Source organism: Dermochelys coriacea, chromosome 1, assembly GCF_009764565.3.
Source record: "Dermochelys coriacea isolate rDerCor1 chromosome 1, rDerCor1.pri.v4, whole genome shotgun sequence".
Taxonomy (NCBI): Eukaryota; Metazoa; Chordata; order Testudines; family Dermochelyidae; genus Dermochelys; species Dermochelys coriacea.
In genome coordinates, this window is record NC_050068.2 from 279350423 (window position 1) to 279367456 (window position 17034).

Genomic DNA, 17034 nt, shown 5'->3' on the forward strand with positions numbered 1-17034 from the left:
GTATTCAATGTGTGGGCATACCATGGATCTCAATTAATACATAAAGGTATTAATGCCTATTCTCTTAAATTGCTGGAGTTTGGGAGGAACCTAAATACATGAGATCAGAGATTGACATTTTCACTATTTCCGGGATCAACTGATACCATATCAGTATAAAAATGTAACTAAATACCAAATCTTGAATCAAGAGAAATTTTCATTTGGGAAAATAGTATCCCACTGACCTTGAGCATTGACAAGATTGAAACATTTCATTTCCATGTTGACCCTTTTAAACATTTGTCTTTTTTTAAACATTTTGAAATGAAAAGTCATTTCAAAGTGAAAAATGCTGATATGGTGACATTTTATGAATTTATGTACATTTTGCCAAATTGATCATTTCTAAAAAAAAACACCAAAAATTTTTTTAAAAAATCAAAACATTTTGTTTCAGCATTTTTTTAGAACAAAACATTTTAATTGTTCAGATTGAAATGACTTGCCATTTCAATTTTTTTTTAAATCAAATGTTTAAAAATTGTCATAATGGAAATTAAATGCTTCAATCTTGTCACAACAAATGTTTTTTTTTTGACTCAAAACAATTTTTTTAAGCTTGTCAAAGTTGTCATTTAAACAAAAAATCCATTATTTGCCCATCTTGGGTATACTACAAGCTTGAAGGGAAGTGTGCAGGTGCTCCCAGCACTAGAATCTAGAAACTAAAAGGTAAAATACACCAGGTGAATTTCATTTAATGGTTATGCTAAACAAACAAAGCAGTTCCTAGCCCAGCCACTAGAGGCAATCTACAACAGAGATTTAGAGGTAGTAAATTCTTGGTGAAACCTCTTCACACTCTCCTCCTGCCTGCAGATCACTGCCCTGTGACCATCTCCTGCAGTTATCCCCGCTCTCAAGCTGCGTTCCTTCTTCACTGCCAGTGCTTAGGCAAATACCTCCAGCCTTCTGTTCCTTCTTGCATGCATCTTTTGGCTTTCTGCTGAGCTTGTTCCCCTCTGATCTCAGGTTGTACTTCTGTTTCCTGTACTGGAGGAATTATAGATCTACCCTAGCAGCTGTCTGTTGAACTGGGAGTTAACACAGTGTCCAGTAATGAGCAAGTAGCTTCAGTTTTCATTTTGTTTTTTATTTTGTAACACATTTAGATATTCTGGTCTGTCTTGGGTCCGGTACTATTCAATGTTTATATTAATGATTTAGATGATGAAGTGGAGAGTTTGCTTATAAAATTTGCAAATACCTTTCAAGCTAGGAGGGGTTACTAGCACTTTGCAGGACAGAATTGGAATGAAAATGATCTTGATTGGAGAATTGGTCTGAAAATCAATACAATGAAATTTAATAAAAACAAGTGTAAAGTGCTACACTTTAGGAAGAAAAAAATCAAATGTACAAATACAGTTGGAATATAATGGCTAGGCAGTAGTGCTGCAGAAAAGGATGTGGGATTGTAGTGGGTCACAAATTGAATATAAGTCAACAGTGTGATGCTGTTGCCAAAAAAAGGCAAATGTCATTCTAAAATGTTGTAACAGGAGTGTCACATGTAGGATGTGGGGGGTAATTAGTCCATCTGTCTCACCTACTTGGCACTGGTGAAGCCTCAGCTGGAGTTCTGTGTCCAGTTTTGTGCACTACACTTTAAGTAAGATGTGGACAAATTGGAGAAAGTCCAGAGAAGAGCAATAAAAGTGATGTGGTTTAGCAAACATGACCTATGAGGAAAGGTTGAAAGAATTGGGTGTATTCTGTCTAGAGAAGACAAGGCTGAGGGGAGATATGATTACAGTCTTCAAATATGTTAAGGGCTGTTATAAAAATGATCAATTGTTCTCCATGTGCATGGTGGGAAGGACAAGAAGTAATTGGCTTAGTTTGCAGTCAGGGAGATTTAGGTTGGCTATTAGGAAAAACTTTCTACCAAAGACAGTTAAGCACTGGAACAAGTTATCTAGGGAGGTTGTAGAATGTTCATCATTGAAGGTTTTTAAGAACATGTTAGAAAAACACCTGCTAAGGAAGGTTTAGGTATACTTAATACTGACTCGGCCTGGGGGGCTGAACTTGATGACTGCTTGATGTCCCTTTCAGCCCTACATTTCTATATTTTTTATGATTCTGAATGGCTCTCAACTACATCTGAATTTAGAACTTTTTTAAAGATCTGCCATTTCTTCAAAGATATGCACATGTAAGTGAAAATTTGACATTTTGATTTGACTATTTTTTCAGTCATATTGGGTCTATTATATTTCAAGTGAGCTACTGGGAGAGGGGAAATATTCAGCTAAGTAAATAGACTAACCTCCTGCAGTATGTTTATTCAGGCTTCAAAATAATTGCAGTTTCCTATATTTTAAGTCATTAGCAATTTTTCTTTATTAAGTTTTTCATATTATAATATAAAAATAGTGCAAACAAATGAGTAATTTCCATATAGTTTTAATCCTGTTTAGTTCCTTAATCGGCTTCAGAGCCCAACAACCTCTGTATCAACTTTAAGAGTGCAGTTGTACTTGTCAAATTGTATTAGTTATACGGCAGATTCTACCTTCAGGGGTCCTAAACTATGACTGACCATGCAACATTTCTGCTACAAACAGTAATTTTAGATGACAGTATTCTTTTGGTTCCTGTACATCTAGGAGGCAAATGTAAGAGGAGAGGTCATTGGCATCACATGCTATTACATAACTGGGTAAAACAAAAACATGTATTTCTTTGCTTTCAACTTGAGCTTTCGTACTCTGGAGATATGTACATGTACATTACTCAGGCGACATCGCAGACTTAATGATACACTTTAAAAGAATTTCAGCATTTATGCATGTTTTTCTGAAGCATGAATTCACAAGAAGCTTGTTGTGAAGTTTTAGGTGTTTTTAAGTTACCAAACAAAAATATGACAAAAATAATTTATTTAATTGTAAAGACCAAGATCAAATCCACTGTTACAGTGAGACATTCTCTGTAGAAGTCTTAGAAAGATTTTCTTCTTGGAATTTACATAGTGTCACCTTTCAATTCAGAGAAGTCAAAGCTCTTGACAATTGGGTGCTATCTAGTATTTCAGATAAAAAGGAAACTTGACCACTGAATGTTCTTCAGCTCTTAATGAACAAAGAGGTGACTGCCTTTTGTAAATATCAGAACCACAAAGATATCAACAACATGGAGGAAATTCAGAGAACAACAAAACCAAAATAATTAAGGGGCTTGAAGGTATCAACTTCTGGAAAAGATCTAGAAAGCTGTATACAGATATCTTGGCCCAATGAGGACTACTCAGTACTATGAATATAGTCTATAGCTTTTTGATGGCTGTAAATGATGACATGTAAGCATGGGTGGAAGTAATATTGAACACTTACTGGTATGGGGGTCTGCCTCTGGGGCCCCAGAAGGGGTGGGGCTGGGCTGGGGTCAGCCTCCCCAAGCCAGCTCATCCATGCTGCCTGGCCTGCACTGCCCAGGGCTCCAGCGGGGATTTGAAGGGGCCCAGGGCTCTGTTGCGATAGCGTCAGAGAGCCCCAGGCCCTTTTAAATCGCTAGCCCTGGGGCAGCTGCCCCTTTTGCCCACCCCTGTCAGGGAAGGCTGGGGCAAAAGGGGCAATGATGTTAAAGTGCGGCTGTGGCAGCGCTTTAATGTTGGCTGCGCATGGGCCGGTACTGGCTTCTTGCCGGTACGCTGTACCGGCCTACTTTCACCTTGGCATGTAAGATAATTATGGTGATCCCTAGACATATAACTGAGGGCTAGTCTACACCGGCAACGCTAAAGCGCTGCCAAGGCAGTGCTTTAAGATGGCTTATGTAGTCACGGCAGAGCGCTGGGAGAGAGCTCTCCCAAAGCTCTAATAAAACCACCTCCCACGAAGGGCATAGCTCCCAGCGCTGGTGCTCTGTTTACACTGGCACTGAAACTTGCTGCACTCAGGGGTTTGTATTTTCGCACCCCTGAGTGAGAAAGTTGCAGCGCTGCATATTGCCAGTTTAGTCAACCCCTTAGAGTAATGACTTGAAATTAAGTAATGGGAAACTTAGGCTGATGACCAGGGTAAGTTCTGTAAAACCATAAGAGAGTCTCCCAAATGAAGTAGCGGAAACTATATTGCATAATTATTCAAAACTGGACAGCCAGAGCCCTAGGGACATAGTGCAGGGACAGTCTTGGATTTGGTACAGTGATGAACAGACTACCTGATAAGTCCATATGTCCATATCTAACTGATACATATAGACGTTAAATCTAAAGAACAAAAAGTTTATCATCAGACTGTATCTCTGCCTTACTGTAGCTAATCACTATGAATCCTCCTAAATCATCAGGTGACACGTGTAATCCTTGACATCAGCTGACACACTTCCCAGCATCCAAGCATATGCCAACAGCCTAAAGCATTTAAGTTCGAAACAAAAAGAGCTTACATCTGGTTATTAATAAAGCTGAGTTTTCTGTACCATAGTACCGCCCCCAAGTCAGCAATAACTACAGGATTTTAGATGGCAGTCACTTGACTTATTTGTTCATTAAAACTATCTAGGAATTGGAGAATGGAAAATGAAATATGCTAAAATATTACTTTTAACATCTGTTCATGAGTTTTTGAAAGCATAACATTTATAGCTAAAATAGATAAATGTATCAGAACATTAGAATATAGTTAGAAATCTCTCATGCACTGTGATATGAGTACACAAAATATATAGCAAGGTTATCAGTAGGATTTGAGATTGGAGGACTGTAACTTTTATCTTCCAGAAGCAGGTATAGAAAGAGCATATATGTGTTTTGAGTATCTAATTTAAACTGACTTTTATTTCTTTATATTAATGCTAAATATAATATTATCGCTTGGTATATGGTTTAAATGATATCATTTAAATATATGCAGTGTTGTTGTTGGACCCAGGATATTAGAGACACAAGGTGGGTGAGATAATATATTTTATTGGATCAACTTCAATTGGTGAGAGAGAGAAACTTTTGAGCTAACACAGAGCTCTTCTTCAGGTCTGGGAAACATGCTCACTGCTAAATACAAGGTGGAACAGATTGTTTAGTGTAAGTAGTTAACAAACATTTCAAGGGACCATTCAAGGTAAAGTGGCCCATTAACACCCTCCTCTCCCTTGCCTCCATATGACTGGAGGGAACAGCTGGGGAGGGTTAGTAGTTTACAGATTGTTGTAATAAGTCATAAATTCAGTGTCTCTTTTTAGTTCACGCTTTTTAGTGTCTACCAAAGTTATGAATTTAAGCTTCCAGGCTCGTCTTTTGAAAGTGTTATGTGGGTTTCCTTTGAGGATGAGGACAGATAGGTCAGATTAAATGACTGCTTGGTGAAAAGTGTTCACCTAAAGGTGATATGATGTTTTTGTCTTTTATCATTTTCCTGTGTATAAGAGAGCACTAGTCAGATTGTCATTGTCCGATAGTACATCAAACCTACAATAAAGTGCATAGACAAAAGTATAACGCTTTTTAAGCACTGTGGCCCCAAATTTTAAAAAGCAATATAGTCACTTAAGCGCTTAAATTCCACTTTCAAAAGTGACTTAGGAGCATAAGTCTCACAGTCCATCTACTGATAGAATATATAGCATATTATATATAAATACTATATAAAATATGCAAAAAGAGGTTAAACTTCTGAAATCAAAATAGAAAAAAGACAATGTTCATGAAACATAGTCTATAGAAAAATGTGTTTGAAAAATGTTTGAAATTAATTTCTTTGCATTTCACCTCGTCTGAGTTACAAAGCTGAAGAATTCATGGGATGCCTTACAATATGGTTTCTGAAAGCTGTTTATTCATCACAGAAATATTGGAAGGCCATAGAAATTACAGAGTTTGAAGTGTTTTGTTATTTTATTTTATTTTTGTTGTAAATCCCACTAATTCCTTTGTTCCTCTATGCTTCAAAAAATAGCCTTTCCCTATTGCATAATGTGCTGATATAGCTACACAGCAGCAATAGTAGAAGCATAACTAGAGCCATTTATCACTGCGTGAAGAAATTAATGTAAAGAACAAAAGAGACTACAACATGATAATTCAATTAAACACAGAAAGTGTTAAAATACTACCTCTGAAGCATATGCCTACTAAATCCAAGAACCCTTTTTATCTTTCTTGTATTGCACATAGCGTATTGACTGCCTTGAGAAGAATCCTATACTTCTACATATTCAATCTGGTTACTGGGAATTACAATATTGCAATAAAATGAATGTACCATTTAATGTGTACAGTATGTACATATCTGGCATTGGTTTAGAATAACAGACTAATGGTCAATCCCAGAGAGTTCAATGGGACTTTTGTCAGAATGACAATTGGAGACTCCTCTATTAGACTGTTACTCTTTGAGAATTTTTAGAAAACAGTATTATATGAAAGACTTCTGCCAGGGGGTACCCACATCCCATCCATCTATGGGGGAGGATGGAGGATCAGAGTTGTGATACCGCTGCGGTTGCAGTCTCCCAGACGGTTCTTAGACTGACAGCAGTACGGCCCGTGAGTCAGAGTCAATATGGCTGCCCTTGGGGTTCAGGGCTGTATGGCTAATGGCCAGAGTCAATATGGCTGCCTTTGACATTCAGGGCTGTACGGCCCAATGTACAGATACAAGGTCAAACACCAAAGGGGGAATGGTGGCCAGGGTAGGGGAACCCGGGCCAACCCAACTCCACTGCTTTCCAGCCCAGAGCCCTGTCAGCGGCAAGTGCGTTTGTCACTCAATCAGTGGGGATCCTACTGCAACATGCTGACCTTACATGGGTGGGAGATACAACTCACTCTGCCTCCCTGGGCCACTTCCTACCATGTCTTCTGAACCTATAGTCCATATATTATTGGGGTCTCTAGATTCCCTGGTGCAGGTAGCTCCCTAGAACTCTAACTACTCCCACCAACAAACTGTAGGTAGCAGGTATCTGGACTGGTCCCTGGGATCTCTCATTCCTGCAATCAGGGGCTGTAGCAGCTCCTTGCCTGGAGCCTCCTTTATTCTAGTACAGTAGTTGGAGCATGCCCAGCATGGTCTGAGGGGTAGGACTTCCTCCGCCCATAGTGTGGGGTATGCATACCCCATCACAGGTTCACATATGATATAGTGTAAATCCAGTTTTACCTTCAGTCTTGATTTCAGAGGGAGTCCTTTATGATTAAAGACTGCAAGACTAGCCCCAAAATAATACTCTGCTGACATGCTGATGATTTAATTTGAACCGAAAATGTCAAATAGAAATATTAAAGTTTTTAGTTTACACAACATGCGTAACATGTTACAATAAGACACTAATACATACATGCCTTTCTCCCATGCTGTAAGCTACAGTTGCCATAACCAGAGGTTCATGAGTTTCATACTTCATATTTAATAGAGGCAGCCTGTCAACAAGATGTTTTTGGTAGGGGTTTAGTCATTGAAATTCATTCCCTTTATTGGTTCAACTGTGTTTACCTTCAGAGGAAGGGTGTTGGGCAGGGGTGAAAGTAACTTAAAGGACTTACCGTAACTCCAGAATACTGAGCCAAGATTTAAAGGTCCCAGGGCTGCGGCTGGGAGCCCCCGGGCCTTTAAATCACCCTTGGAGCTACCAGCTGCAGAGACAGCTGGGAGCTCAGGAGAGATTTAAAGGGCCCCGGGCTCCGGTCGCTGCTACAGCAGCGGAGCTCCAGGATCTTTAAATCACTGCCGGAGCCCTGCTGCCACTACCCCAGGGGCTCCGGCAGTGGGGTCGGGCAGCACTTTACAGGGCCCAGTGCTCCCCGCAGTGACGGGAGCCCTGGGCCCTTTAAAACACTGCTGGAGCCTTGCCGCTGCTACCCCAGGAGCTCTGGCAGCAGGGCTCGCTGCGGGGAGCGTGGGGCCCTTTAAAGCACCAGCCTGGGGAAACCGGTCTGGTCTGGCATGGCGTACTGGCTCTTGACGGTACGCTGAACCGGACTGTACCAGCTTACTTTCACTTCTGGTATTGGGGGTGTTATAAGCTTGTATATGAGGATAGAATGGACTTGAGATTAGTGTGGGGGTGCTTGGGTGGTGGTGGTGGCCTTCAGTATACAAGAGGTGATCTGTGGATCCCTCCAAGCCATAAACTCTAGGACTCTTATCACTTTTTATGTTTTAGTTCATAGGTGCTGGAATTAGGGATGTAGGGGTGCTGCAGCACACCTTAACTTGAAGTGGTTTCCATTATTATTATTATTTATTAAGTGGTTTACAGTTTGGTTCAATGGCTCTCAGCACCCCCACTATAAAAATTGTTCCAGCACCCCTGTTTTAGTTGGTAATTTCAAGGTTTGAAGGTAAAAGAGATACTGTCAGCTTCACTGATTGGCAACTGTAATTTTAAACATGTCTCAGTGTTCTGAATAGGTGCGTTTCATCAGCTTTGGCCAGAGTTTTTGTAGAAAAAGTGTCTTTGTGGTATTTTTATTGTTTTTTTTAAATCTAAACAAATCGAAAATAGAATATTACCAACCTCACAGGAAAGTTATGCGCCTTAGGCTCTGATTCTGGAAAGCACTTAAGTGTACACTAAAGTTCATTTCTTTTTATGTCAGTTTTTAATCACCTGCTTAACTTAAAGCACCTGCTAAAGTCCTATTAATTCAATGGGACTTTAGCTGGTGCTTAAAGTTAAGTACATGCTTAAATGCTATCCTGAATAGGATTCTTTCTTGAATTGGTACCTTAAAATGCTAATGTGGTAGAGCTTTTTGAGATCATTGGATGGACAGGGCTATAGAAGCAGCTTATTGTTGTTATTGATTATGGTATTGCAATTAATTTGCTTCCCAATCTCTAATCAAAATAATTTGATGTGTTCAGAAATAATTTGCTAGACTATAGGCCAGATCCTCAGCTATTTCAACTGACCAAGCTCCGAAGCTGACTTTGACCCCATAACTTTCTAGAATCCTTTAGTTACACATAGTTATGAATTATGTACCAGTAACCACAAATACGTAATATTATAGACAATAATACTTATCTGTGCTGTTTTAATTTTTAAAAGTCCAGAAAGGCTGCAATATAAAAAGTTACTTAAATATTAAATCCTAAATCTTACAATGCAAATTAATTTTGGGAATACACTCCAAAATGTACATTTAAAATAATCTTTGTATTTATTTCCTTTTTATAGGAATTTGCTTCACTGACAAAAGAGTTAAATGTGTGTAGGGAGCAACTGCTTGAAAAAGAAGAAGAGATTTCAGAACTGAAGGCTGAAAGAAACAACACAAGAGTAAGTATACAGTAGAATTTTTATGAGTGTATGCTTTTAGGACTAACTTTGTATGAAGCAGAAGGAATACAACTGTGTGCCTACACCTGTTAATTTGCTTTAATAATAATCATAATCCTGACATAAGAATATCAAGTTTGTAAGAACTTGTTTATTTTGTGTAACAAGATAAGCTTACTACAATTCTTCTACAAGAAAGTGTGATATATTTTATGTGAGGGAAACAAAACATTATAATTTTGACGATAATGTGCTTAATACACTTTAACCTGATATTGTGGCCCCATGAAGTTGATGGAAGTTTTGCTGTTGACTTCAGCAAGGCCAGGATTTCACAGTCCTGTAAAACTTGAGGGCCACATTGTCCTCATACTTACTTGAATGCAGAATTTGACTGGTAGCGTACATTGGTTTGTATTGTAATTGGGTTTGAAAACATGTAAAGAAATCACCCGTTTAGATCTAAAATACTCTTGAATGATTAGTGCCAATTTTAAATGGTGGCATATCTGTAATATGTAGATAGGTGCATATATATTCATATGCCATTAAAAATGCTGCGTGTTGATGCATATAGTGGATTTGATTCTGTTCAGAAGTTTCTAACGGAAAGAATCACCCAAGAAAAGCTAATGGTGAATAATAGGCATTTACTAAATGAGAAATGCCAGCTTTAGGGCATAGCAGGAGCTAAATCAAGCTCTGACATTGACACCACTTTTGCAAACCATGAAACTTAGACAATCTGTTCCTGTGCTAAGTGAAGAGAAATCAACAAGAGATTTATTAGGGCAACCAATACCAGTGAATAAAGGTTATAGAATGTGATGGCCTTGCTAGAGGGTACATTTGAAATCCTGGCAGCTAAAATTTATAAACTTACCAATGTGTTATGGAATGGAGAAGCAGTTAGACATGGAAGATGAAGACCTAAGAGATGGAAAAAAATACACTATATAGTAAATACAGATAAACTAATGTACTCATCCAAACCAAGGCTATGGAAAGAAGAATGGAACAACTTGACATTCAAGTCAGAGATACAAGGTGGGTGAGGTAATATCTTTTATTGGACCAATGGAACTTTTCACCCATATTGTCTCTCTAATATTATGAGACCAACACACCTACAACTGCAGACAGTCAAGAATGTTTGAGATACCTGCAACTGTGAAACAAACACAAGTCTTCTCTTGATGAATCTGCATTAGAATTACAGTAACTTTAAATCTCATAAACCTAAACATCAAAGTGCACTTTTTAGCACTATTGTGCATGTGCTATAAGTGACTTTGTAAAAATTACATTTGTTACATATTTAGTTCCTCTCCATGATCTCGGTACCATATTAATTGAGTTCAGTTTTTATTTTTTTATGTCAGCATTGCAAGGTCAACCTGGTATCTGCAAGAACAATCAGTGCTGAGAGTTCTTTTTTGAATAAATAACGTGTGTCACAAACTGGCCTGTTACCATACTGTACAGTCACCATTCTTTTGCAAGTGGACCCATGTGTTTCCAAGGCCACTGGGCCTGGGTAGAGTCTAGTCACTGTTTCTAGTGCTAGGAGTATAGGGCAGACTCATACCTCTTGTTAGACACCCTTCTTTGGGATGTGGAGTACCCCCACCCAGCTCCCCTATATCCTGAAATTAGTGTCTGAGACGTCCTGAGCCACTTCCCCTCTCCCCCCCGTTGCGTATACACACTCCCCAAGAGCGCTGCCTAGGCTCTGAGCACTCTGAGCTTCTAGTTTAGTCACTGTAGGGACAAAGAGGCAGGAAAGCAAAGAACATAGGCTTATCAAAGGCATTTCTTAACCACAGAATCTTTACTCTTAAAGCACTCAAAAGTTACAGATCTTTGAAAATAAAACCAAAGACCTGAGAAACACCCTTCATTGGTCTGATCTCACCCCTTCTGTGACTCTGAGGTTAGTCAGTGTTTCAGGCTAGGCAGAGACCCTCCTGTTCTAACCTTCCTGCAAGACCTCCCTAAAGGTGAGGATAGTCAGCCCTCTCACCCAGAGAAGCACTGTGCCCTTAAGTAAACTCTCTGTCTCTTAGCCACGTGCTTCACTGGGATGCTACAGCATGGGATGCTACATCCCCCAGTCATGCTTACCTTACGTGCAGGCCTCTGCATAGAAAAAACATTGTTCCATCTGGATGAGAGACAATCAAAGTTGCTGGCTCCAGATCAGTCTTGGTGTCTTCAATGAAGTTTCAAACACCTTTCCTGGATAGGGCACTGTCTGTAATTCAATACAATAAGCCACCCTCAGGCAAGTTTACAGATGTGTTCAGCATGTTACTACATTATAGAATTCATAATCTGATACAGACATATGTTGTTCTCAGAATATAATGCTGCGAAAACAGCCTACTAAGCAAACAAAAGTATTCTAATAAACTAATAATATATCAAGAACCAAGATATAGTGTGGCATTCGGAAGAGGAAACCAAGCCAAAATAAGTGAGACCAACTGACTCTCCCCTTGTTTGAATCCAGCTTCCTCACTACATTTGATACAGCCATAAGCAGGGCTTACCTAGCCTCTCCAGGTGCTTTCACTCTCAGAAGTCTTTGTGCCCCTGTGACAGATATTGTAACCACATGCAGTATCTTTACGGACCATATTGTATTAAGCGTATGAATGGTGGTTCAGGGATTGTATTCAGTTCCAGGGCGGGGAGATTGCCACAGCTCCTCCAGGCAGTAAGAACAGTGGATGGGGGGGTGAATAACTTAAGTTATAACCACTTCCAGAGAGGTGCCACCCCTGGAAGAGGCTTGCATATACTAGTTCAAACTGGATTTTCCAGAGACCAACAGACAAAGAAAGGGCTTTTGGTATAAAAAGACTGTATTTAAACTGACTCAGGGTCTTCTTTCTGATCCAGCAAACAGGCAGGATCTTCTGTCCAAGGGGGGCAACCCTTGCGGAAGGGTTGGAAAGACTTTGGCCTGCCAGGGCCCCATAAGACTGATGGGTGACTCCTGGTATGTTTAGTATGGCGTTTTATATCTGTGTATGTTTTTTGTTATGTTTTCTCTGGAGTGCTTTTACCTTAAGAATAAATATGCTTACTGAAAAAGGGCTGTGTGGTAACTTATAACTGCTGGCAATACACTGTTCACAGAGAAAGCAAAGAACAGACTCTGTCCTGTAGCCAGGGAGCTGTGCAGCCTTAAAACCCTGGACAGGAGGGGGAGAGGCAAGGGTTTCCACCGGGGGAGGTAATGGTTGGAAGCTAGAAACCTTAAGTGGGTGCCCTCAATGCACCATGGAGGAGGAATACAGGTGCAGTTATCCTGAAACTGTGACAATTTCTTCCTCTTTTGAAGAATAGAGCCTCTTAAAATGCCTGATACTCTGATTTTCAGAAACAAGATCTAGCCCAAATTTTTCACATGCTGCTGAGAGAAAAGGAAGGAGGAACTTCTGCCCGTATGCTCATTGGCATTCCATTCTATGGAAACCTTAAACTGAGGCACAAAGAAAGCAGGGTCTCAGCTCCCTGCCTCAGCCAGAGCCCCCCGGGAAAATGTCTATTCCTTCTCACAGTGTTTCTTAAATTCAGCCCTGCAGTGGGTTTCTTCCCTGGGATGAGATACTCACCTTTGGCCTTATCCATGTGTTTTCTGTTTCTTACATTATCATAAGATACAGTAAAAATGAGGGCTATCAATTGCAGTTAACACCTGTGATTAACAAAGTAAAATTAACGTGTAATTTTCTTTAATGTGTTAATTGCATCCCTGGGGGGGAGGGGAAGGGAGGCATAGGTGGGGGGGCTGAAGCCTAGGCCCATAGCTAGGTGCGGGGTGGGGCTGGAGCAGCCCAGTTCTGGAGGTGGCAGTAGGAGATGGGTGTGTATGGGGGTGGGGGTTGGAGGAGCCCCAGCCAGCAGCTGCGCGGGGAGGCTGGAGCCTCACACCCCGAACCCTGAGCAGGGCTAGAGCCCTAAGCCCCATGCTGGGCTGAAGCCCAAAGGGGCTAAAGCCTCATTCCAGGCTGAAGCCCAGAGTCCCACACCCCGAGAGGTGCTGAAGCCCACACAATGCACCCTGAGGGGGGCTGAAGCCCCATGCCCCGTGCTGGACTGAAGCCTCGAGCCCCATGCCCTGAGGGGGGCTGAATCCCAGAGCAGGGCTGAATCCCAGAGCCCCCAGCCCTGACCCTATATTTGAAAATATAGAAAACCCCCAAAATATTTAAATAAATGATATTTTAATATTGTTTAACAGTCTGATTAAAAGTGCAATTAATTGTGATTAATTTTTTTAATCACTTGACAGCCCTAGTAGAATTATCTTTCATTTCAGAACATAGTTGGCAATTCTTTCAACATGTGAGGCAAAATAGAACAGTACTGGACCACTTGTATCTATATTGACTGGCTCTGCACTGATGGACAGCAAGTCAAATATGTTTTTGACAGTAAAATCATTTCATGTGACTTTGAAAAAGTAGAAAGAGTAGAAATTTCTATAGTAACTTTTGTAGTCACTATTGAGCAGAGGTGCTGACTTTCTAATGTGCCGGGAGGGTGCTTGACCCCCCCCATCTGTGCCCCAGGCCCTGCCCCCATTCTTCCCTGCCACTGTCCTGGTCGCGCTCCACTCCAGCCCCTCCTCTACCCCATTCTGCCCCCTCCCATGACCGCATCTCACCCTCATTCCTTCCCCTCCCCGCAATGCGTCCTGCATGCCGCGGAACAGCTGGTGTGCGGTGGACGGGAAGCACTGGGAGGGAGGGAGAGGCACTGATCAGTGAAACCGTTGGTGGGTGGGAGGTGCTGGGGGTGGGAGGAGGAGAGCTGGCTGCTGGTGCATGCTCAGCAACCACCATTTTTTTCCCATGGGTGTTCCAGCCCCGGAGCACCCAAGGAATAGGTGCCTGTGCTGCTGTCTAATTTCAGTTTTGAAAGAATAACCAGCCTACAGTATATGGAAAGGTATTCTAGGATCTCTTCTAGAACTGGAACACAGACCAATGTGGTACATTAATTGTGATAATCTCAAATCTCAAAGGAGGCCAAAACTAAAAATGAACATATATATGTTATGTTAAAATGAGGACATTATTTTTTTTTCTGACCTGAGCCAGTTGATAATTCTTAGTTAAAGTATCCCTTCTTTTCCCAACAAAGTTGCAGTTTGTAATCAGAATGAATGTAAATGCAGTTGGGGGTAAGGATACAGTAAAGTATCTGCCTAAATTAACAGTTCAGTAAGCAAACTTTTTATATTGTTTCTGAAAACTGCTTAAGAATATACTGTAGTAAACTTGATAACATTTTTTGTTACTTAATGCTAATGGGTAAGCTCCTTGTTTAAAATAGAAATTAAAATTCCATTTGTCTCCTTCTATATTCTGTAAATATAATCGTTTGGAGGAGAAAAGCAGGACTCAGAAATCCAAGGTAATAGATTTAAGAGAGAAAACACATTTCATGTGAGTTCAGTGTTTGTGGAAGGTGCTGGCTGACAGCCCTGGAGAATGATGGTCCCTGTACATAGGACACTTGCAGAACAAGAAGTGACAGTGTAAGCTTCCTCAAACTGACCTGCTGATCTGGAGGACCAGCCAGAGCAAGAGGATAGCTCAATCTCTTTTCCTGTTTAATCTTTTGAGGCTGTGAACAAAGGTACCAATTACTGTGAAATGTGGTGGTTTTTTTGTGATTTAGATAGCTGTCGTCTGGGAACTAGACATCAAGCACATGTCATAGAAGGCACTAAACATCCATCAGATGGTAACACACTTCTGTCACTAGTGATCTAGCTGGATATTTGCTAGCAATCTAGAGGTGAAAGTCTATATGTTTCTTTACAAATCCTTCCACCTATCTAGTTCCCCAGAAGTCATACATATTTAAGGGAAAACAATTTGAAATATCTCTGAAATTTCAATTTTCTAAAATGATAACACCTGCCCTTAAAAACATAAGGTACAAATTCTCTGCTGCTGTAAACTGGTGCTGCCAGTTGATTCAGTGAAGCTGCACCACTTTACAGAACATTTGTCCTTTAACAGTGCTCACTTACTTGAGGTATTTTGTCCCCTTGGTGAAACCAACGATTTTATGGGTTGCATCCTATTTGCTTTCCACATACGTAGTCCCATTGTTTTAAGTGGGACGGATGGTATAGGTAAGATGCGTGGATGTGGCTCATAGAATCATGTGGAACTGTTTTCAAACAAGTGAGAGGAATAACTTCTCCATGTAAGAGCTCTAGAGTGTACTGGATGGAGAGAGATAATCTATTTAGATTTCAGTGTAGTCATATGCTTGAGAATATTGTTGTACTGAGCCTAAACTATGCCTTATCAATGCTGACATTAGGTTTAAGCACTGTATACTATTCTGGTCTTTTTTATGGAATTGCTATTCAGAATTTACAAATAATTAAAATATTAAAAATGGATTATAAACCATGAAAAATGTGCTTTCCTATTGAAACACATTTCTCTTTGTCATATGTAAAAAGTACAAAATGTATATTATATGAGTATATTTATAAAACATATTTCATTATTTTACAATGAATAAGTTAGCTCTACATTAAGCTACACAAATAGAATTGAAAGCTATTCTGAAATTCCAGTAACTAGCATGTTATAAATCGTGAAGCATCTTGGTTTGAGATAATTCTTGGTTTTGTTTTTATACATTGTGGATGAACAAAACATTCGTTCCATCTCTCCAGAGGAGAGTGAAGGAAATTATGCATTGGAACAATTCATGGAGGCTTTAATTACTAATTAGTTAGAACAGTAGAAAAAACCAAACAAAAAAACTGGAACATTTGCTCTTTCATAACTGTGTAACCCAGCATCATACATGTTGACTCTTCCATACATTTCTTGTATCATTTAAAAAGTACACAAAGCTGGATGCTCACTTAGTGTAAGTGTGAATAACTATCTTTGATTTCAGTGGAAATAAACCATTCTACACACATTCTACACCAATTGAGGATCTGACCCTACATATCTAGATCCAAAATTAGTGATATAAAAACAAGCATCCTACAACAAAAGATCACACAAAATGATTAGGGTTTCTTTTCAAACTTTAACTGACAACGTAGTACATTAATCATTCTCTTGCATTGTGTTAGTGCAGGAATGCCAGAAAATATACCCTATTAGAAACTGACCCATTACTCCTTATGGTGTACTGACTCTCTGTGCAATACTAGATCTAATTTTAAGATCCTGATCTTCAAGAGCCTCAGTAGACAGGACCAGGCTGTGTCGGGGCCATCTCCCTTTATGACCATGAACTGCTTGACAACACCAGTCATCAGGAGCTTATGAAGTCAACAGCACTGAAATGGGAGGCTCTTTGGAGCAGGAGGTTGGACCACAGTGATGTTTGGCCTGGGTCTGATAATCTCCCTTTCTCTAGATATTAGTAAAATCATGGCTCTCACTATGTGCAGTTTTCAGAGTAGCAGCCGTATTAGTCTGTATCCGCAAAAAGAAAAAGGAGTACTTGTGGCACCTTAGAGACTAACACATTTATTTGAGCATAAGCTTTTGTGAGCTACAGCTCACTTCATCAGAGCTGTAGCTCACGAAAGCTTATGCTCAAATAAATGTTAGTCTCTAAGGTGCCACATACTCCTTTTCTTCTTATTATATGCAGTGTAAGTTGTAAAACACATCCAGCAACAGCTTTCATTTAATCAGTATCCCAAAAACCTTAAATTTTCTTCCATAAAGATAGAAGGACAAGAAGGAG

The 17034-nt window shown here is 40.0% G+C and overlaps 1 protein-coding gene across 1 annotated transcript in view; it reads left to right on the top strand.

Annotated features, from left to right (window-relative positions):
• PPFIA2 (PTPRF interacting protein alpha 2) overlaps window positions 1-17034 on the top strand; it is a 617899-nt gene that overhangs the window by 341148 nt on the left and 259717 nt on the right. Inside the window, 1 exon segment of the mRNA XM_043492739.1 lies at window positions 9175-9276. Coding sequence (XP_043348674.1) covers window positions 9175-9276 — 102 coding nt within the window.